At 39.8% G+C, this 23,111-nt stretch overlaps 1 protein-coding gene across 1 annotated transcript; it reads right to left on the bottom strand.

Moving 5' to 3' along the window:
* Positions 1–448: 448 nt before the first annotated feature.
* Positions 449–21,098, bottom strand: C1D (C1D nuclear receptor corepressor). The gene is made up of 5 exons (XM_073339462.2): positions 20,838–21,098; positions 8,771–8,917; positions 6,972–7,038; positions 6,456–6,511; positions 449–3,800 (listed from the first exon to the last, which is right to left on the bottom strand). The coding sequence occupies exons 2-5, from the start codon at positions 8,915–8,917 to the stop codon at positions 3,624–3,626; spliced, it is 447 nt and encodes a 148-aa protein (XP_073195563.1). The 5' UTR covers positions 20,838–21,098; the 3' UTR covers positions 449–3,623.
* Between the last annotated feature and the right edge of the window lie 2,013 nt (positions 21,099–23,111).

Here is a 23,111-nt window from a genome sequence, read left to right as displayed (position 1 = left end):
TCCTCTTTGCACTGTACCATAGGCCTAGTTTCTGTACTTAGGACTATTGGTCTGGCCCAGAAATCTGATCTCCTGCATGACTATCCTATGTCTCTGTTGATAAACTGTATAGTCAATTGTTTGACCACACTTTGGTTTCGTATGAAATACATTCAAGAGCCTAAAAACCAATGTCAGCCAGGATTACTGCTAAAAGTCAATAATAGTTTAGTAAAGGAGGAAAGGTTCAATATGATACCAATTTCCAGGAAGTTGTCTTGTGCACAGTTGTTACATTCACCTTACACAGAAGGTGTGCCCCAAAGTTACATATTTTAGCTAGGAATATTTATAGGACGATTTTACAAATTATGAAACTTTACCTGTCGCTAAAATCTAATCCACCAGTTCGTCCTAGTTCCTTAATTTCTTGTTCTGCTCCTTCCTTATCTTTGTTTTGGATACTAACATTCGAGGTACTGTACATGAAGGTTCCTCCTCGGCTTGTGTCCTGGTAGAACATTAAGCTATTTTGTCTTTGGACAAGTTTCTTTTCTAATGCCAGAGCTGAACTTCAGATTTGTGAAGTATGGGACTCTTAGCATAAGTGAACAGGATTATAAAAAAACATAGCCTAATTCAGGCCATGTAACAGCTAGAAATCTATATGCACGTTATTTTGATATTGTGTGCTTAATGCATATTAATGTGGTATCAATAATACACATTGCTGATGTGATTTTATGTACATATATATTGTAATGTGATTTTATATGCATATAAAAATCACATCGTCAGTATGCATTATTGACACCACATATATTAATCTACATTAAGCACACAATATTTGGCTTGAGTGCCCTGAATTAGTTATATAACTGCTGAATGGTCTCAATTAATCGTGGCCTGAATTAGCCACGTAACTGCTAGAAATATAAGTACAATGTAATGTTATTTTGCTATTGTGTGCTTAATGCATATTAATATATGTGGTATCAATAATACATACTGATAGTGATTTATATATATACATACACATACACACACACTTAAAAATCCTATCAGTATGTATTATTGATACCACATATATTAATATGCATTAAACACAGAATATCAATATGTTAAGCATATTTTATAAGCACAGCATATATTGGTCAACACCTCAGGCTGGCTTTAGAACTTAAGATTTTAGACTAACATTTGATCCTGCAATAAATTATGTACCTGCTGAGCTTTGCACCCACACAGAACCCCATTGAAGTCAATGGGTCCCTGCAGAGTGGTCCATCCACATGGAGGACATTGCAGGACCAGGACCTAGGAGGCCCTGAAAAGGACAAACAGACTTCCAAAGGGAGTAAGTTCCCCCCACACCTATTACAAACCGTACTGATTTACACCATTGATTTTTATTATATGTTAGCTTAAATAGTTGTGAAAATATCTTAAGATTAAAAATGGTATAACGCTAAGCCAAAGATGAGGCATGACTGAGTTATTCAGTTATACATAAATATACCCGTTTTCACAGGGAATTGAGTGTCCTTATTTTGGCCCTGATCCAGCAAACAAACATTCATGCACCTTTAACACACAACTCATGTGAGTGGCCCCATGGACAATTGATGAGACTACTTGTGGCAGTAAAGTTATGCCTGCGAATGACCATTTGGAGGAGGAAAATCCTTTGTTAGAATAGTAGCAATTATTCCAGAAATCAGCGTAAAAGATATTTACATATTTAATTAGGCTTGTTTATTCTTCATCATAACATTCACAGAGCCATTTTCTAAACATACAAAACTAATAACATTTGTGCTTAATAAACACAACTGGAATGCATCCAAAGAAGTGATTTGTAGCTCACGAAAGCTTAAGCTCAAATAAATTTGTTAGTCTCTAAGGTGCCACAAGTCCTCCTTTTCTTTTTGAGAATACAGACTAACACGGCTGCTACTCTGACAACTGGACAGTTTATCAAAACATTTCCCTTTAAAAACAGATTTCTGAATGGTCAACAGAGATATAGCTTTAGTTACAACATCTCACTCTAATCAGTCTAGACTATATGTAAGCACATGGTGGTGTAATTCTTCAGGATAACTATGAGAACAATAACTTTCCATATCATATCCAATAGCTTTCAATTATGTGTAACAGAGAAATTCAGTGTATCTTGCTCATTCACATTAACAGGTGAGAGACCTAATGTAAATTACAGGTGAATCACAGATTGTTAGGACTGGTTCAGTGAGCCCAATTCACCATTGCACTGTACCTTGCATTGTCATTTACACTGGTGAAAAGCAATTGTAAAATGCTACTCATTCCGATTTGACAGAATTTTACGCTCACTTTGCCCCAGTTCGAGGCCCCAATCCTGCAATTTACAACGTACAGGCAGACTCCTGTGTGCCCAAGAAGCCCCCACTGAAGTCAAAGGACTCTGTGCAGGAATGCCTCTAATGCCAGTACATTGTAAATTGCAAGATTGAGGTCTTAATTATACAAGGTGCAGGGAAACAGTATATTTAACCCAGCATGTCTGATACTGGGTTCTCCATTTGCAAGCAGGTAGTGACACTTCACTTATATTCATCCCATCCCCGATGTCAGCACTTCCACCCTTCAAATCAGAGCATGCCTAATCACAGGCATTTACCCCCGACCCCCAACACAGCTATCCTATAACAGCAGACCTTCTCCGCCAAAAAAACCCAAAATCTGTACTATTCATTTGTGAGCTTGCAGTGTACGGAAACATGAACTAACAGGTTCTCCTGAACAAATTCCCAACAGATTAAGAATGCATACGCTCCTACAAGGAGTACAAATTAATCAAGGCATATATAAAACAGGATATTTGCCCAGTATTTCAATACTTTTTACCGTACTAGAGAATACTTTTCACACTCAGCATCAAAGGGAATAGCAAAACGTGACCGCGCTTCCCACCATTCCCAAAGTGAATCCCTGCTAACCTGTCCATCTTGCAGTGCCAGCACTAAGCTCTCATCCATACTTAAAGGCCATGGAAACATTAAAAGCCCATAAACAGCACTTAATTCAAGTTGAGAGATTGAAAAAGAGGCATCATGTATATTTAATATAAGCAATACAAAGGATAGTATGCTCTACAAATTTAGCATTACATACAGAGGTGTACTTGAAAACCAGTGGCTCCTACGTAAACAATTCACACAGACTAGATGTCCATCACTTGTGACTGGCTGAATATTCGGATATTAAATTTAGCAATAACTAAGAAAATACAGTTTCAGCCAGTCAAAAATTACCCCCCAAAATTATTAGAATGAGAAGCAAATCATGAAATAGCATATTATTACAAAGAGTTGGCAAAAATGATTAGTTCGTTCTCATTAAAGAGCCAAGCTTTCAAGCTAATCTCCAAGGACCAACTTTCACTTTCAGATATACATGTGTATATACAGGTGAGAACTCAGCAGAAGCTGTGCAACGTGACCCTACAGTTTAGATCTTTGCTAAAGATATATTCACCAAATTGTTGTTTTACTTCATCAGTTATGTAATGCAAAACATATACAACACACAATTTAAAAAATAATTTTCTAGTTATCTCCCTACCTGATAAACAAAAATAAAACCAAAGGGAAAATAAAAAACTAGTTCATTTTTCTCTTTTTTGCCTTAGCAGAAGTTTTCACTTTAGGATTATTTTCAGGTGTTGGTTCCCATAATGCATTTCTTACAAATCTTGCTGCAGCTCCTTTATCCAGTTTGGACGCCATTTTCTTGTCTGTTATTTCTTTGACTCTGTTCATGTACGTTCTTATTCTCTCCTGCAAGATATTAAATAAAAAGCACACCCGCTATTATTCTGTGAAGACATGTACTATTAAAATAGAGATCAGTGAGAACAAAGCATACAGAACATGACGCATTCCATAATATACAGCCGAATACAATATTTCATCTCTGTTCAAACTCTAGTGGATTCTTTGCAAACTCAAGACTGCCCTTTTAGCAGATTTTCTGCAACACATGGTAATTGTACCAATAAGCATATGCGGCCATTAGTAGTACAACTTCAAACATCTTTATATATCTAGGCATCGGTATGGTCCTCATTCCTGTAATATTTTGTCTAATGCTATTACAACCTTGGGACCTACTCTTCCAATCCTTAAAAAGGTCATATACCCACTGAAGTCGATAAGAATTTTGCCCAAGTAAAGCCTGCAAAATTAAGCCATATGTGCATTATATAAATATAAAATATATATCTCCAAAATTTTAATCTACCCAACCAAAACCAAGAAAGCATGACTTTTTTTTTTTTTTTTTTTTATTAAAGAAACTCTTGATTATTCTGGGATGAGTATTTTATACAAACACACACAGGAAGGATGGTCCTGTGGGACTCAGATCTAGTTCAACTGGAGGAGGGATACCTCAGTGGTTTGAGCATTGGCCTGCTAAACCCAGGGTTGTGAGTTCAATCCTTGAGGGGGCCATTTAGGCATCTGGGGCAAAAATTGGGGATTGGTCCTGCTTTGATCAGGGGGTTGGACTAGATGACCGCCTAGGGTCCCTTCCAACCCTGATATTCTATGAATTGTCAGCTCTCCCACAGGCATCCCATGAGACCTTAGACAAATAGTTAATGAACAGCCATTATGTAGCACTTTACATATTCCCTGAATTATATACAATAAATAAAATACATACATTTCGCATACACAGATAATACATATATTAACATGCAGCATGTTTGTCATATACACGCATTGCCAACATTTTCTACCTTGGATCTCTAAAGTCCTTTACCTGTTTTTCAAGAATGATCAGAACCCACATCTCAAACTGATCTCTGAAAATGTTGGCCAATGTTCCCATGTAAAAGGTGTAGTTTTAACTCGTTAAGCTTTACAGGGTATGAATTTATGGTACGCTGTAATATTTCTGTAGTATGACTGAGATAGCTAATTAGAACAGATAGCAACCCGACACATATTAGCAAAGCAAAAAAGGAGTTGACAGAAACATCGCAACAAGGTGACAGAAAAAATTAACTCTGACAGCTGGAAGGAGAGTTTCATTTATATAATTTGAAACCCCAAGTATTACCTATAGGTACATGTTGAGCAGAGTTCTAAAAACAAAACAGTGGGAAAGTAACTGTTTCTGATTGCCCTTTCCACATGAGTGATAAGATAACGTTACTCTTGGATGAAAGAAACATTTATTCATTCACATTGTTACTTGTAAAAAGAAACTGGATGAGAAACTAGAAGATAATCTACTTTCAACTAAAACCATCAGCAATTGTCAAGTAAATACTTGCTTTAGATTTGTATGCTGTATATTTTTAAAGAATAGATTAAAATAGTGTAATGCTTTTGTACCAATATAGTGTAAGAAGGAGCAGAAACAATCACCATGAAAAGTTAACAATCCAATTTTTGTTCCATGATCCACTACAGACTGCAAAATCCAAATTATAAATAGAACACGTTCTTTTGATATTCAGAGTAGTTTTCTGTATTCTTCAGTCATAAGCACTATTACCTTGATTATGTAGAATTACCTTTGTGTATTTACTAATATATATAAGTAAAATATATTCATACAGCACCGATCTATTATTATTATTTACATAAGCACTTCTAATGGGCATAATTATTTCTATTTTTAATCTTAGTATTAGTATAATATTTCTATTATTTTCTTCAAACTAAATGATTTGATTTTTGAAGTCAGCAGAATTTCCAAGATAGCAGATCTTATATACTGTACTCATGTATCTAAATGGAATATAAAGACAAACCTAAAAGATTTATTATAGGTTGTAAATATGTCACTAATGCAGAATTACTGGACAGTACACATACAACTGATGCCAAAAAAGCTTTTAGCTTTGTTGCTGAACTGGATTCTTTACTGCTGAGAAAATGAATTAATGGAGGAACTGGAAAAAGGGGGGGCATCTTTCCCGTCTTTGCTAGTAAATCAACCACACTATTCTTTTAGTCATACAAAAGTCAGAAAAGGCAGCCTCACAGATTAACATGATTCCAAGTATTTATAGGGAAAAAACACCATACTGGAAACTATAAATTACTATTAGACATGTAACATTTTTCTGTTCAACAGATACAGTGAAAAGCTGGTCTGCTCAGAATCCAATTCTCAAACAAAAGGTGGGGGAAAAGGGAAGGTAGGATGACACCCTTTATATTATTCTGCTTTTCTAATTTTACCAGACTTGACAACTTTGCTTTCCACAGATGACACTGTTTTGAACTAAAAATATCATGACTTTCATAATTTGGAGAGCTAAGCATCTTATATCAACAGTTATACAATGCCATGCATACACTACACCAGTGCGTGGAGACTGAACTTACATACATTTAAAAATGTAGATTTAAAATTAATAAGTACTTGCCCTAGGCAAATCTGATTTTGCAATGCATTTTATATGGGAATCTTACCAGCTCTTGTTTCACTGGATGTTCCTTGGGATTGATCCCTTGAGTGGCCAGGTATACTGCAAGAAGAAAATGTGTTTCGTTGAACTTAAGGGCAGGAATCATTAAGGTCCCAATCCTGCAGCTGACAATACACAAATGAGTTTATGTGTCCACATGTGATCGTTTGCAGGATTGGAGCCTACCTGCTCTGTTCAAATATCTATATTTAAAAATATTCTAATCAAGTACTCCAGTACCAATCTAATATGGTTAGCCAAAAAGGACAGAAGAGGCTGCCAAAAAACCCCAACATCCTCATTTACATATCTGTTGCTAGTCTATGTAATTACCAACTTTAATTTAGAATTTCAGCATCACTTACCCTGATTGAAGGACAATAGCAAACTTGGGTTCTTAGATATTTAACTACAGAATTTGATTATTTAAAATTTTCAGCCATCCAAAAAAAAAAAAAAAAAGTTAAAATGGCCACCATAAACTCTGCTTCCTCTTATCGCCCTACTCCAGCATACTTACCCCAAAACATTGAATTTAACGTGTATGCAGAAACCAAATCCAATTTTGCTTGTTCAAGAGGGTCCAACTTAAAAAACAAACAAATGTGATCATTTGCTTCTGCACTGTTTTTAACAAAGATGTATAGTAGCTTTCAGTAATATACACAGTATAATTCCATACAGATATATTTGTGACTAAGAACCAATGGTACATGGTTTTGCAATCAATTGTCCTTAAATATGCTGTTAATACAGGTAATTTAGCTACCAGGAGAACTTTTATCATAAAACTAGAGATGGGAAATATTTTTCAGGGGCTTGCCTACACACAAGAACTGTACTGCTTTAAATTTACTGGGACAGTTAAAGTAATACAGTGTGTTTTACCAGGATGGCTTATTCCCATGAGGGAAGGGGAATAAGCTATATTGGTATAAAGCACCTTTATACTGATATAACTAAGGACTGTACTGATTTAATTTCAGTAGAGAAATTCACACCCACAACGGAAATAGTTACATCAGACAAAAACTGTGTGTAGACCATGCCTAAGTCATCAAAGTCTCTCTCTGCAGGATTGTTCCCCACTGTATATTTATTGACTTTTTATCCAGTCTAACATTAAATGCAACAGGCTAATAAAAGGTGATGGAGCTGGTTGCTGAGAAGTACTGAGCACCTGCTACGCCGACCTCTCAGGATAAAGATCACATTTCATCACCAGGATTTTTCTCAAAACAACTCTCCCTAACCCCAAAATAAAACTGTACAGAAATTCAGAATGCAACAAAAAATTACTGAAATCCATTTAAAGTTATAATAGAAGGTTAGTATGCCACAGACAATTAACAACCATGAACACTGTACACATCAGATGATGTGTTCTAGGCATGTTGGAACGCTTTAGGCTGTACATCAAAGGAAGAAGAAATGGGTAATGAGATTTTTTTTTTTTGACTGTCAAAGTCAATTTATTGTTTTAATCCTACAGGATTTCCGGGAACTCTGATAACATCATACAGACCACCAGCTCTAACATGGATACTGTCAAAAGACTGGTGTTGTCAGGACTGATTTCTTCATAATTTATTCATGTTAGGAATCCTTAATGGATGAACAAGTTCCCTTACATATGAACTTTTTTGCCCCAAAGAAAGAAATTACAAATTCAGTTTTAAATGTTAAAAATATATAGCTGCTTGTATGAAGTCCTCTGGCAGTACACCTTGCACTGAAGCTACATGCAGAAAAAGATATGTTCTACAGACTCCCTTAGATCTGCTCTTAATAGTGCTGGAAGGGATAGCGTAGTGGACTAAGCATCAAGTTCTGTACTCCTTGGAACCAAAAGTTCAAATTCCAGAGTCAACTCGTTCTTCCTAAATATATATATATATATATCTTAATAATAAATTGAGAACAACGAAGTTTACTGTGTGAAGGTCTTTCACATAAAACTATGGAAAAATAGCTCCTCTTTGTACTCTTGGGGGACAGTAAAGATCCTATGGCCTTTTTCATAGGGGTGGGGATAAGCCCTCACATCCTTGGCCTAAATGACCCTACTGACCCACTACTGTGTGCTAGTTGGCTAATGCACTTGCTACATTTCAGTGTTATTTTATAAGTATATAGATTGTGAAGCACTTTGAAATGAGAAGTGTTCTATAAATGTGAAAAGATTTATTTAAATACTAGGTCTCTGGGGCAGGGACTGTCCATTATTTGATTGGGTTCCTACGTGCTACTGTTATAAAAATTAACAATAAAACAATAAATAATAATAATAAAGGTTGCTGCTGGGGGGTTGTTCTTTACCTTTTCAAGAAGCTCACTCCTAGAAACAGACATCATAGTCTTCAGCATGTCACCTACAGAACCAAGAGACTTTTCAAATGCTGACAGATAATCATGAATTTCATTTGGGTATTCTTCCCCACTATTATCTTCCTCTGCCATCTCCATCTACAAAGAAACAATTACTATTTTCACCAAATATTATGGGGTAGCAGGATTGTATTTTAAAATATGCGGAGGGGGGGAGTGAATTCATGAAATATTCGATTAACAGGTGTGTAGCCAATTAGTTCACTGCAGAAGTAATGTCAACAGTTATACAGCTAATCATATGGCAGTTTCAAGTATCTGCTCTAAATGCAATACAGCATGAAGGCCCATCATGAACATCACTATTTTAATATCAGATCTTTACACCACACCAAATATTTGACTCCATGGTCCTGTAGCAATAATGTAAAGAAATATTTGCCGGTTTGAAAAAAAAAAAAGGTACCCTATTAATCATTTTGTAGGTAGAGTGTAAAAAGCTATAACAACAACATCCCTTTCCTACACAGCTGCTGCTGCATCAACTATTTTGCAAAAGGAAAGCAGGAGCGTCCCATGTAGCTGCAGTTCCTTTACATGTGGGCCCTCTGTGGCATTTTTGCTCTCGCCTGCTCAGCACAGAAGTAGGGGGAGCACGGAGACCCATGGAATTATTACTAAAGCTGGTCAGAAAATTTTAGTCCAGTTTTTCCTCAGAAAAAGCTATTTTGACTAAACTGAATTTTTTCACTAAACTGTATCATTTTCAACAAAATTTCCTGAAAAAGAAAAACTGAAGGAAAAAAATTTGAATTTTGGAAATTTTGTATTTTGGAAAATTTTGAAGTTTTATTTATTTATTTTTATAGTAGTAATGCATAGCATGTAAAATTTGAAGTCAAATTCCAAAATCCCAAATCAAAATTTTGTAGTTTTCCAAAGCAATTTTTTTCGATACAAATTAAAAAAAAAAAATTGTTCTCTTTCCAATTTGGAATGAAAAATTTTGAAATGTCAAAATTTCCCACCAAATAGAAATTCCAAGTTTTGACCAGCTGTAATCATTACTGAAACCATGTTTTCACAAGACGAATTTTTCATGAACAAGTGTTCCAATGCATTAGGCCCAGATAAGCTTGTCTGTGCACCTGAATTCAGCCCCCTTGTGTACATACATTATGAGAGTCTTTAATTACATGATCACATATTTTTTCCACAGCACCCCTGCCTCATTCAGTTCACAGAATGGACGGTGCTCACGTAATGAGCAGTTACTCAATGTTTTGTTTTCTGCTCGGTGTTTTCAATGCGTGGTTCGAACCCTTACTGCACACTATTCAAACCCTTCTCTGAATATACAATTATTAATTTCCTCTTGGTTTTTTCTGTCACTCTCACCACTCTAGTATCCAAGCACTTCAAAATATGTATTCATGTATTTTCACAACACCTGTGAGATGAGAGGTATTATTACAGATGGGGACTTAGGCACACAGAGATTAAGGTCAAAGTTTTCACTAATTTTGGATGCCAAATCTGAGATGCCCAGGACCTCATTTTTTCAGAGTTCTTATTAGACCTCAAGGGCTCAAGTTAGGCACCCAAAAAATGAGGAACACACAATTAGGAGCTGTGAAACCTGAAACTGTGAGCAAGTCTGCTTTAAGTGTCTTGCTTAGCATCATACAGGAACTCTGACTCAGGCAGGGATAGAATCCAATTCTGCAGGTCAGCATTCAACTGTGTTAACCATGACACCATCTTTTCTCTTCCTTCAATCTCCTGCCTCATTCATTACACACCTTTCAACTGGAAGAGGCAGGCAATTTCCTTCACTAAACAACCCTGAGTCATCCCCAGAGCAACTTTCTAACAAGCTGTTGCCTTGTTCTACCTTAAAAGGACATCAGACTGACGTTCTGAAGGATTGTGTCCTGGACCCATAGGATTCTGTTTTGCAAGAACTTGGCAGTACACTGTTCCCCTGTTGTATTAGGGACATGATTAGGCCCTAAGACTTTGTTTGTTTGTTTGTTTGTTTTTTAAAGACCTGTGAACGACCAAAGTTTTGTGGTTCACCTGCCCGTGTAGACAAACAAACAAAAAACCACGCACCCCACCCTGGAAAGACAAAAGTTGTGTCAAGGAAAAGCTCTGGTATGAACAGCGCTTTGTCAGCAGGAGCACTCTCCTGCCGACAACGCTAATACCGCTCATTGGGGGGGGAAGTTTTTTGTCGGCAGGAGAGCTTTCTCCTGCTGACAAACAGCGGCTACGCTGCCCACCTTTTAGTGGCACGGCTGTAGCGGCATAGCTGTGTTGCTAAAAGCTGCATAGTGTAGACAAAGCCAAAATTTCTACCATTAATTCCTCTCTGGTTATAGCTGGGATTACCAACTGACATACTGTGGAACCCTGAAGTTTGTCCTAGGCTAGGGATCTCCTCACTGGCTTCTGAGGCAGCTCAGCCACTGTCAGGGAAAGCGTCTCTTTGCTGCTTCCACATTTGTATATAGGCCTGTACTTGAAACTAGGTGTCCTGGAAATAGTAATGGAGTAGTAGAAATAAAGATTATCAGGGGAATAAAGTAACACCACAAAATGGAATCAGCAATTATAAACAAGTGATAGAGTCAGGCAAACAAGATAAGACGAGGATTTTTTGTTGGATGGGGTGGGGGGGGGGGTTAAGGAAGAGAGAAATATTTTAGAAAAACTCTTTTTTACATTTTGAAAATGGTACTGGCCACATAAGTTTGAGAAGCTGTATTTTGTAAGAGTAATCAATGAACAACCCACAAAGCCAGCAGAAAAGCCAAGATAACAGCTATGCATGTGTCTCAAGCCCTGATTGGAGGTTTACTTTTAGCAGAGTCCATTTGGCCGCATATGAGCTGTATACAACCCTCGTGTTGCGTGCAGAGCACCTATAGAGCTGTGCAGGCAAACTGCCCTCAGCTCCTTCTCTACCAAAATGTCCATCAACTTGTGGAAGTCCACTTTTAGAATATTCCTTGAAGAATTTGAGTCCAACTCCAATTCATAGTCATGGAAAAAGTGCATGCTGAGCATATCGGCTGTGACGTTCTGGTCTCCAGGAAGGTACACATCTGAGATCTGCATCTGAAGACTAAATTCACTTATTGATGAAGGTAAACAGATACTACCTTTAGAATCTTTGAGAATATCCTTGGGGATGAAGAGAGACTGAAGGGAAGGACTCAGTAATGAAATGTAATGACACCCGCTGTCCTTCTTTGGCATGAGAAAATACTTTTGTAAAACCCTTTCCCACCGAGGAGATGGGACCATCTCTCACTCCTAGGTGAAGGAGAGTGTGCACTTCTTGACTCAGTGTAGTCTCATAAGAGAGGTCCCTAAAGAGGAACTCGTAAGGAAGATAGGAGAGAGCATGGGATGTAAAGTGGATGTTGTAGCCCAATGTTATAACCTCCTTGACCCACCTGTCTGTGGCAACATGATGGCAACCCTACTGGAAATGGGAAAGGTTGTCTCCAAAAGTGGGAAGGTGAGCAAAAGATAGCAGCCTGCAAGCTAGAGGTGAGGAAGGTACTGAACCCTCAACCAACCCATCCAAACTGTTGTTTTGATGACGACTGCATCCTCTCTGCAGGAGTGTGAGAAGCTCTCTTCCTCTGGAATCTTTGTCTCTTTCCAGCGGTTTTGGTGGTTCTGTGAAATCCAAAGAACTGGGCAGGGTGCAATCTCTGGACAGTCTGAGATGTGCTAAATCTCCTTGTTTGTACGAGTATATGTACCCAGAGACCTCCTCAACAGGCTCTGGAGTCCCTCAGTATGTGTAGGGACTCATCCATAGTCCCTGAGAAGAGCTTCTGACCATCAAATGAGAGGTCCTCAACAGTATTCTGAAACTCTCTCAGAAACCCCGAGAGCTGGAACTGTGACACGCTACACAACAACCGCAGTGAAGATGGATATGGGGAGGTGTCCAGGGCATTGAATGAGACTTGGAGAGAGATTCTGGCTTATAACTGAACCTTCATGATGATCTGAAAGAGTTCTCTATGCTCCTGTGGAAGATGTTCAATAAAGGGCTGCAAACTTGTAATTCATGAAGTCATACTTGGCCACGATCACCTGACAGTTGTGATCTGAAATTGGAGGGTCACAAACGAGTAAGCCTTGTGAGTCTTTAACTTCTTCAAAAGGCACACAAAGGGTGTCAGACACCCTCTTCACAAGGTCCTAGAATTGGCAAAAATCATCAGCCATCAATGGCGATGGATGCATGACTGCCTTATCTGGAAACAAAGATGAAATAGGAGTTTGAGGGGTGGCCTCCTTACCCGCCCTAGTCTCCTGTTCTTCAAAGATCTCCTCATGTTGGGGATTTGGTAGAGGGGACCGTGTAGCTCTAGCCTCTTGGTGCAATGGAGCCAGAGGTCTGACAAATTGCTCCTGATACACCACCCAAACATCCCAGCATGGCCATTTTTTTGGGGGGGGGGGAGGTCCCCATATGGCAGAGTGGGTGGTACCCAGGACTGATCCAGCCATTCCTGTAGTAGACAAATATCCTTGTCAAAGTAGGGGTTCCTGTACCTATGTGAAGGTGAACCTCATACTGATAAAGAGGAGACTGACTGAATGCCTCCTTCATCTGCCTCAATATCCTCCAAAGGGGTGGCCCCAGTAGACAAAGGCAGAGAATCTTGTACTCCCAGGAAGCAGTGGTAATCCAGAGACTAGTGTTTTGGTACTGAGAGTCATTTGGTACTCACAAGCAGTCGGGATTCCAGCTCATCTAAAACTGACAAGTCCCTGGAGTAGCAGAATTCCTGCGGTACTGAGTGGGTTGGTATCAATGTAACAGTTGAGGTGGATGGCACTGTCAATCTGGAATACGCAGGCAATGGGGCCAAAGGCGTCTGGTGCTTCGATTTTGCCAGTACCAACAGTGCTGAATGAGAAGGCACCAATGGTAAGTGTGATGTAGATGGGGCTGTTCTAAAGAGAGCGTATATGTCCTAGGCCTCCCTTCATAGATAGTACTGTGGGGGCCTGCTGGAGCCGTGCTTCAGAGAAACACTCTGGGATCTCCCGACCCCACTGGTACCAAAGGAAGAGTCCTTTGCCCTCACAGTACTGAGTCAAGAATTTGAGGTCTCTGATACTGTAGACTTAGCAGGCGACCACGGCCTTTTGGAAGTTGGCTCCTTCTGGTGAGAGACGGAGCACCTCTCCTTTGGAGTTTTCCCTGAGCCCTACCAAGTCTTCCCCCTCTTAGGGAAGACATTGGCTGAGGTCAAAGGCATGCTGGACCTGTCCAGAGACAGATGTACAAGGGCGGGGGGGGGGGGAGAGGGGGCATTCTATTGCTGATTAAAATTGGCTAGGATCACATGATTGCAGTTGCCATCGGTAAAATACCTCTATTAAATGAGCATAGATGCATACTTTTCCATACCCCGATCTGGACCAAAAGAACAGAAGACAGAAAAATGGAAAAGAAAGGGAGAAGAGACAGACAAAATGTATTTTTTTGCTAACTCTGGTATCCCACATACCAAGAATGAAGTTACTAATGATTTAGTTGACCTTGCATGCAGTTTCCCCATCTGTGCGACATGACAATGAAAATTAACCACACATTAGAACAAAGCTGAATATTAACACCTACAGAGTACCCTCCACTGACAGGAGAAGCGTGCTCCCCCTCCTCAGCATGAGAATGGATTTGTTGAACTTGCATGTTTTCTGTTTGTTGCAACAGGAATTTCCAAGTTCCTACTCCTGCTGTTTGGGGACCTCTCTCTTTTCACTATACTGTTATTTCAGTGAAACTAATCTCTGCACAGGATATGTTACAGTGCTGCCACAGGCCAACAGTAAGGCAGCAGGTAGCTTAAATGGTTTTGATAACATTAAATACAAAAGAAAAAACTAACACTACTTTAGAAAACATGCATCTTCACAAAATTAGTTTGGTTTTTTTGGATGGGGAGCTGGGGGGTTAGGGGTCTTGGCCAAAATCAACATGCAGGCTGCACGTTCACACCTACAGGATAGAGGATGCCGAAGGGGAAATAGGACTACATAGATGACTCCATATATCTCGGGGCAATCCTGTCCTCCTCAATCCTTAAATTTCAGTTATTAAACCACAAACACAATTACCTCCAAGTTCAAAATAAACTTATCACACACTTGATTTGTTCCTATCCTGGATTTTTGCTGTATAGGTTTGTCTGTTGGATTTGCCAACTTTCAGTTTTTTTGTTTGTTAGTTAAGCACAGCAATCCCATTTTTCCAAAACATTGCAGGGCCAGTAAAACATTCAGTTAAATGAGAATCTGGATAGTTTGGAGAATAAACTATTGGGTAAGCAATCCCTAAGAAGAATTCAGGGTAGGGAGGAGAATAAGAGATTTGAATAAGACAGCATTTCAGGCAAATGGGTTTGGATAAATGGGGCTGTAATATTGCTGGAAGGGTAACTTGTGGCTGATAATACTTTATCATTATACCACCTTTAATCTCAATAGAATTCAAGGCACCAAAAAATCCAACAGTGAGTATAGCCACTTCTGAGATAGAGGAAAGTTTGCATCCCACACATAGTACTCAGCACAGTAAAGACGAGTATTTTGGCTAAAGACACAGAGGCAAACTATTATTCATGAAAAATGTGACATTAGTGCTTTAATGTCAACATACAGTAGATGGGATCCTGGCTTTTAAATCTCAGTTGAAAGGCTGCCCTGCAGTAATTAACCCAACATGCTGATATGAGCAAATGTAGCTGAAAAAGCCCTCCCATTCTCCAAATACATTTAATCACAAAACTGAGCCATAGTAACAATGAAGGTGTTATAATACTTAAGCTGATCATCAAAAACGCATTAAAATGCATTTGCCTGATGATGATTCTCATTTATTCAAAAATACCAATGCAGATATAGGAACTCCAACAGGTATATGCTGCTTGATCTCCAGACTAATATAGAATATATGCATATCAAGGAACACATTCATTCTTCAGGAGAAGTTGAGGAAAACATAAGGGGCCACACAGAAGGAGGGACAGAGAAGATTTCATCATCTGAAGATCACGCAGAAAAAGAAGTGGATCACAATCAGCAACCATTTGCTGAAGTTTAAAATGCTACCAAACATTAGTTTTCTATATTAAATTATCTATTGACCTGTGATTTAATTGTATTATAAAGGGAGTTAAAATTAGATGATTCTGTAAATAATTTAACTAATACTAATTTATATGCAGACAATGTTATGATTCTCCTGGGGAGCAAATATAACTTTGTACACACTGTTTTTAAAATGAATTGAAGCTCAGGTGACAGACATAAAAAAGTAAAGGGTGGGGGGGGGTGGAGAGAGATACAAACAGATGTAAGATGCAACAAAAACTAAGTCATGATGTGAGAGAGGGAAAAAATTCTAATCAGGCATCAGGTACTATTACTTAAGATACAGCATGCAACTTCAGCTCTTATTAATGAAAGTTACATACATAATTCAAAGGAGGGGGGAATCAAACTTTAAAAATATGCTTTAAATAAAAAATTGATTTTTTTATTTTGAATGTAAATTAAATAGGTTGTCATAATTTCTAATTTAATTTTAAATAGGTTAATTTTTAAAAATTAACCTACCATATGGCCTAAATTTACAATCTATTGAAGTAATTTAAACTAAATAAAAAATATTCAAACAATACATATTTGCTGCCCAAAGTCTTAAAGAGTGTCAAGCCACTGAACTAGTGGAAATCACTGGCTAAGCTCCTGGAACCAGAGTCTACTGAAGTGTTAAACCAGCTTTTGACAGCAGTAGCTTCTTCTGCAGATGCAGAGAGAATACTTCCTTCAATTCAGTTTATTCAACTAGTTCATTTTAATGACAAGTTAATTCAAAGTTGAAAAAACAATCTGGAGTTGAAAAAGCATGAAATATTTTTATTCATAGACCGGAAAAGGAAAACAATGAGGTGTGAGGATGAAATTTACTAGTTCCAAAATCTTGAAGCATATGGTGACCAGAAACACTTGATTTCAATTCATTAACTATACATAATACTTCATTTGTTTAATAAATGAGTTAGTTTTAAATGCAAACATGTTTTGATAAACTTACTTTTTTTTCCTTGTGTGTCCAGCACATACGGTATTTTTAACTAATAAAAATATTTTGTAATTCAATTAAAAATGAACAAAAAAGGCATTTTCAATTTCCTTTCTTACTCATGATGTAAATCATGAATAAAATAATCACCTAGTTAATAAGAAATGAATGTCACCATTTTCTAACAAAAAATTTAAACATTAAGAATCTAAATAAATATATGTGAAACGACATAATTGCTTAAATGTGTATACGTATAGCTCAGGGGTCGGCAACCTTTGGCACCCGGCCCATCAGGGTAAAGCCGCTGGCGGGTCGGTCCAGTTTGTTTATCTACAGCGTACGCAGGCACGGAGCCCCGCACCTCCCACTGTCCGCCGTTCCCGGCCAATGGGAGCTGCGGGAAGCAGCACTAATATAGCTTATCTGCCTAGTTAGCAAAAAGAAGTACAATATTTAGTGTGAAGGTTGTATTTAGCTGCAAATCAACATGTTTGAATGGTCTCCAACCAATGAAATTAACTTTTCTTTAGGAAAATAATTAAAAAGTACAAATGCAAAACACGATTAAAATTGATGCTTTAAATCAAGGTTTCCTGCTTGCTCATTTAATCTTGATTAAAATGGGTGATTTAAAACATTTTGAATTAAATCAATCCATCCTTGTTCAAAGCTGAAATACTGAACATTTCCACCCAACATTACATGAAAAAAAAAAAAAAAAAAAGAAATTCAGAAGTTTACACTTTTTGTCGCCTATTCTTTGCTGAATTAAAACCACAGATTTAGGCTGAAAAGAGTGTGTAATTGGATTCTATGTAATAGTCAAACAGAAAAGAAAAAATTCTTTACTCTGCTGCTTCAATATTTTAGTATATTTCACTGTTCACTTCAATATTTATCTATATTTCTAAGCGCTACCAGCTTTGGTGTTAGCCATTTCCACTACCTTCTCAAATGAGATTTCACTTTCGCCAAATAAATTCCCTAACAAATGGAGGATTAACCTCCCTACGAGTCAAATATTTAATAAAACATGGCTATGTAAAAAGCTTAGCAGGTTGAACAATTATTTCAAATTTGAGTATAATTTTAATACCTACATAATATCATGCATAACACCTGGTTTGAAACGTAGATCTGATCATGCAGAATGTCCCCTACTTTGAGTGTAAACTCCTGAGGCGAGAGACTATCTTTTTCCTATGTGTGTATACAGTATCTAATACAATGAGGCCCATAACGAGGACTCCTAGACACTACTGTAATATAAAATCAAACAACAATCATTGCTGCTGGCTGTTAATAGCTCATTGTCACTGTGTCCACAAATGTTTTGCTCCTAATCCCCGTCAGACCAGCAGAGAAAACATGATAGAGCTGGAAAGCACATTCAAAAGTGGTATGTTGTGAGTACCAGCATAGCACTTTTCAGCTTTTGCAGAGCCTCCACAAACCAGAGACCCTTTCTGAGAGAATGACTTCCATCACAATAATAATTAAATCATCACAAAATACAATATTTCCACAAATTTGCCTGTCCTCATCTCCTTAAGAATATCCCCCAAAAGCTACAATGGCTCCTGACTCATTTTCTGCAAATTTGGGCAATAGACAAATGATCATTTTTCATCACTGCATTCAGAGCTCTGACCTGATTAGCAGCCCAGCATATATAATGAATACTGTACTTCCAAAAAGAAAAAGGAGCACTTGTGGCACCTTAGAGACTAACAATTTTATATTGCTCAAATAAATTTGTTAGTCTCTAAGGTGCCACAAGTGCTCCTGTACTTCCAAAAGAGCTCATGGTCAGCAAGATCCTGCTGATGCCAAGGAGATAGAAGCTGCTGCAAACTTTTGGCACGAAGTAGTAAAATGTAAGGATGTCTTTCAAACTAAGTTCAAACTGTTGAAGATTTTTATCTTGTGGTTGACACAATGCATAACAAAAAAAAGCATGTCTAAACATGGCTTGACAGCCCATAGTCACTGCTGCACCATCTACATTCAATACAGCTCTTCAACCTGATTCCCATGACCCTTAAAACTGTTTTTATTCCTTGTGTGACATCATTACCTGTCCTAGATTCCACATGTTGTGCTCTGTTTGCTTACATAATAGGTTTTCCCTCCTGGACAAATCTGACATACGCTGACTCTTGCTCAGCTACAGACCTGTCAGTGGATCCATCAGCAATCACAGCGATAGCTTTCTTTATGCACATCTGGAATGCTCCCTAAAGAGCATTTGCATTTTAGAGAACAATCTAGTTACAAGAGCTTCTTGTGTACAAAATGACATTTCCTGCTTCCACATAGGTATATGGGAACACAGAGCTTCTCAGCAGTCTCTCCTTGGAGTCTGTTTTTGAAGTTTTTTTGTTGAAGAATTGCCACGTTTAGGTCTGTAATCGAGTCAAAGAGATTAAAGTATTCTCCAACTGGTTTTTGACTCCAACGGGAGAGAATGCTGAATTGGAATTAATTTGCAAACTGGATACAATTAACTTAGGCTTGAATAAAGACTGGGAGTGGATGTGTCATTACACAAAGTAAAACTGAAAGCTTATGCTCAAATAAATTTGTTGGTCTCTAAGGTCCCACAAGTACTCCTTTTCTTATTTCCCCTCCTACTGTCCTTGTAAACTGCTAGAAATGGCCCACCTTGACTATCACTACAAAAGGTCCCCCCGGCTAATAGCTCACCTTTCCTGATCACTCTTATTACAGCCTATACGGTAACACCCATTGTTTCATGTTCTCTGTGTATATAAAATCTCCCCACTATATTTTCCACTGTATGCATCCAATAAAGTGAGCTGTAGCTAACGAAAGCTTATGCTCTAATAAATTTGTTAGTCTCTAAGGTGCCACAAGTACTCCTTTTCTTTTTATGGATACAGACTAACATGGCTGCTACTCTGAAACAAGTTACAAAGTGTGTGACCCCCTGAGTTTTATATACTCTTATACCCTCTCCTATTTGTCACATTTCTAAGGTAAGCAATCCCAACCTTCTCTTTCATCTGAGTTTTTCCATACCCTTCATCATTCTCATTGTCCTTCTCTGAACCTCCTTTTCTAGTTTTGCAATATCCTTTTTGAAATAGGGCAACTAGTACTACCCACAGAATTCCAAATCAGGCCACATCCCATTGATTTATATAAAATAATTGTAATATTCTTTGCATTATTCACCGTCCTATTCTTTATGCATCCTAACACTGTGAGCACTTTTGACTGCAACTGCACATTGGGCAGAAGCCTTCATTTCACATGAGAAGCAAAACAGTCCTGCATGTGCAGGAAACGAATTCTAAACATCTTACAAGCCCTGAAAAGAGGAACACCTTTACGAGAAAGCTATGCATGCTTTCTCCAAAGAACCCCAAACAGGTCGCCTTTTGGATATACCACTTGTGGACTCTGGTAAGCACACTTATACCTAAGTTTCTCATAATCCCGAGCACACTCTTCTGTGCTACATATTTCATGTTTTCTTGACCAAGGGTCTGCAGTACTATAGTATCCAGCCTCTTTGCTGATTCAGACCGATTTTATTTTTTAACCCCCAAAGTGTTCTTTAAAAAAAAATAACGAACCAAGACTACGTTCTCTTCATACACGCATGTTTAAAACCGCGTGCAGACTGAGGACTGATTTGCCAATTAAACTGCTTCCCCCTAACACCAGCAGCTAATTTTGCAATTCAACACTGTAACAAGGTATGAGCATTTTTCTGTCTGACTCTCGAAGCGCGTCTGACAGCAGCAGGAGCTAGTCTAACTGTAATCCATTCTCCTCGGGAGCCGACTCGTGCTCAGCTGGCAAGCTGAAGTACTGCGCTCCTTTCGGGTCCAGGGATAATGAATACTAACGCTAATAACGGCCTCTGAACTACGCGTGGCCCATACTCGCCAGCCTTACGTTCTCTCCTGAACGCCAGTCAAGTGGTGTCTCGCAGTGATGACTGGGGAGCGTCCAAGGCGCCAAACGCTGCTACGCTGGGCTTGTACGGAAAATAAAACGGTGACCGGCAGGGCGCTGTGGTCGGGGGGGGGGGCAGGGAGGGGGGATGCTGTGGGGCTCAGGCCAGAAGGGGAACCCTGGAGACCGGCCGGAACACGGGCGCAGGTGGATGACGCCACAGAAAGGCGCGGGCGGAGCTCCGCGGCGGTTATGGACACACAACACGCTGTCCGGGGGCAGGGTGCTGGGTGGTGATTCCACCCTGAGTGGCTGGGCGAGAGGCCAATGGAAGTTCCGCTGTTGGGGCGTGACCTATCTGGAAAGTGATGAGGCTTCGGGAGCCAGAGCCAATCCGAGGAAGCTAGCTTTATGGGGCGGGGTCAAGGTGACGCGAGCTAATCCGGAAAGGGAGATAGAGAAGGGGCGGGGCCTTGCGGGTGTGGGTTCAGCGTCCGCTAGTCAGGAGGTGAATAAGAGCGAGCCTTGGGCCTCTGGCCAATCATAATCGGAGAGGGCGGGGCTTGGTCCCATGCTGGTGGAGGGGTGTACCCCGACCGTGACCGAGGCGGAGTGCGGCCCGCGCGTTGGGGGTTCTTGGCCTGACCTACGTGGCGCAGGCGCAGTGCAGTCATGAGCCTGAGGCCGCGCCCGCTGGGCAAGGGGCTGAGGCGGGGGCGACGCCAGTGCTGATGGAAATGCCGGGGGGGGGGGGTCTCTCAGAGACAGCGAGAGGGGTTTTATCCCTGGCCAGGGCAGGGACCTGAGCACAAGAAAGTGCCCCCCAGCTGTTAGAGGGGTGTCACCACTCGGCTTACACAGACAGTCCCCCTGTACAAGGGGGCCTTGGAGGGACTCCCCCCAATCTCCCCCCCCCCCGCCCAGCACAGAGGGGCCTGAGAGGGTCTCCTCTTCATCCCATGCAGAGGGGCCTGAAGGGGTCTCCCCAGGACTCCCCCGCCCCACAGGGAAGGGCCTGAAAGGGACTCCTCCCACACAGGGAGGGGGTGATTGCGAGGGCACCCCTCACAGATCAGGAGGAGGAGGGACTAGCTCACATATGCAGAGGGTGTTTGTGGGTGTGCGTCCCCCAACATATGGTGAGCTTTAGCATTGCTAAGCTGAGCCATTTGAAAATCATGGATCAGGCCACCTCCAAAGGGATTGACTTTAAAAATAAAATTGTTTAGAATAAATACAATTTGGGATCCTTAATTGGCTGCTTATTTTGGAGCCTCCAAGCTAATTCATCCTCTTTGGGCAGGACCAATATGATGCCATCTTTAATTGCATGACCAGTAAATTAAAGAAGTATGGATTGGATGAATAGACTATAAGGTGACTAGAAAGCTGGCTAGATTGTCAGGCCCAACGGGTAGTGATCAATGGCTCAATGTCTATAGTTGGCAGCTGGTATCAAGCGGAGTGCTCCTCGGGCCGGTTTTGTTCAACATCTTAATTAATTATCTGGGTGATGGGATGGATTGCACCCTCAGCAAGTTTGAAGATGACACTAAGCTGGGGGGAGAGGTAGATACGCTTGAGGGTAGGGATAGAGTCCAGAGTGACCTAGACAAATCGGAGGATTGGGCCAAAAGAAATCTGATGAGGTTCAACAAGGACAGGTGCAGAATCCTGCACTTAGGACTGAAGAATCCCATGCACTTCTACAGGCTGGGGAAAAGGACCTGGGGATTACAGTAGATGAAAAACTGGATATGAGTCAACAGTGTGCCCTTGTTGTCAGGAAGGCAAGCAGCATATTGGGCTGCATTAGTAGGAGCATTGCCAGCAGTTCGAGGGAAGTGATTATTCCCCTCTGTTAGGGACTGGTGAGGCCACATCTGGAGTATTGCGTCCAGTTTTGGGCCTGCCACTACAGAATGGATGTGGATAAACTGGAGAGAATCCAGCGGAGGGCAATGAAAATGATTAGGGAACCGGGGCACATGACTTATGAGGAAAGAAAAGGAGTACTTGTGGCACCTTAGAGACTAACCAATTTATTTGAGCATAAGCTTTCGTGAGCTACAGCTCACTTCATCGGATGCATACTGTGGAAAGTGTAGAAGAAAGTGTATGATAATCAGGGTGGGCCATTTCCAGCACAAATCCAGGGTTTAACAAGAACGTCGGGGGGGGAGGAAAAAACAAGGGGAAATAGTCTTCAAATCCAGACTCCAGCGAGAGACTGTTGAATTGGAATTCATTTGCAAATTGGATACAATTAATTTA

The sequence above is a fragment of the Lepidochelys kempii genome, chromosome 3 (assembly GCF_965140285.1).
Source record: "Lepidochelys kempii isolate rLepKem1 chromosome 3, rLepKem1.hap1, whole genome shotgun sequence".
NCBI classification, from domain to species: Eukaryota; Metazoa; Chordata; order Testudines; family Cheloniidae; genus Lepidochelys; species Lepidochelys kempii.
This window is presented reverse-complemented; position numbering and strand designations above follow the sequence as displayed.

What these genes read in the sequence shown, in the direction of transcription:
- C1D (XM_073339462.2), bottom strand. Translation starts at nt 8,917, where the DNA reads ATGGAGATGGCAGAGGAAGATAATAGTGGGGAAGAATACCCAAATGAA. An exon ending in GTTAAATTCAATGTTTTGGG is followed by an intron (nt 6,512 to 6,971) that starts GTAAGTATGCTG and finishes TTCTTCTTGCAG; the next exon opens with TATACCTGGCCACTCAAGGG. An exon ending in ATCCAGTGAAACAAGAGCTG is followed by an intron (nt 3,801 to 6,455) that starts GTAAGATTCCCA and finishes AATATCTTGCAG; the next exon opens with GAGAGAATAAGAACGTACAT.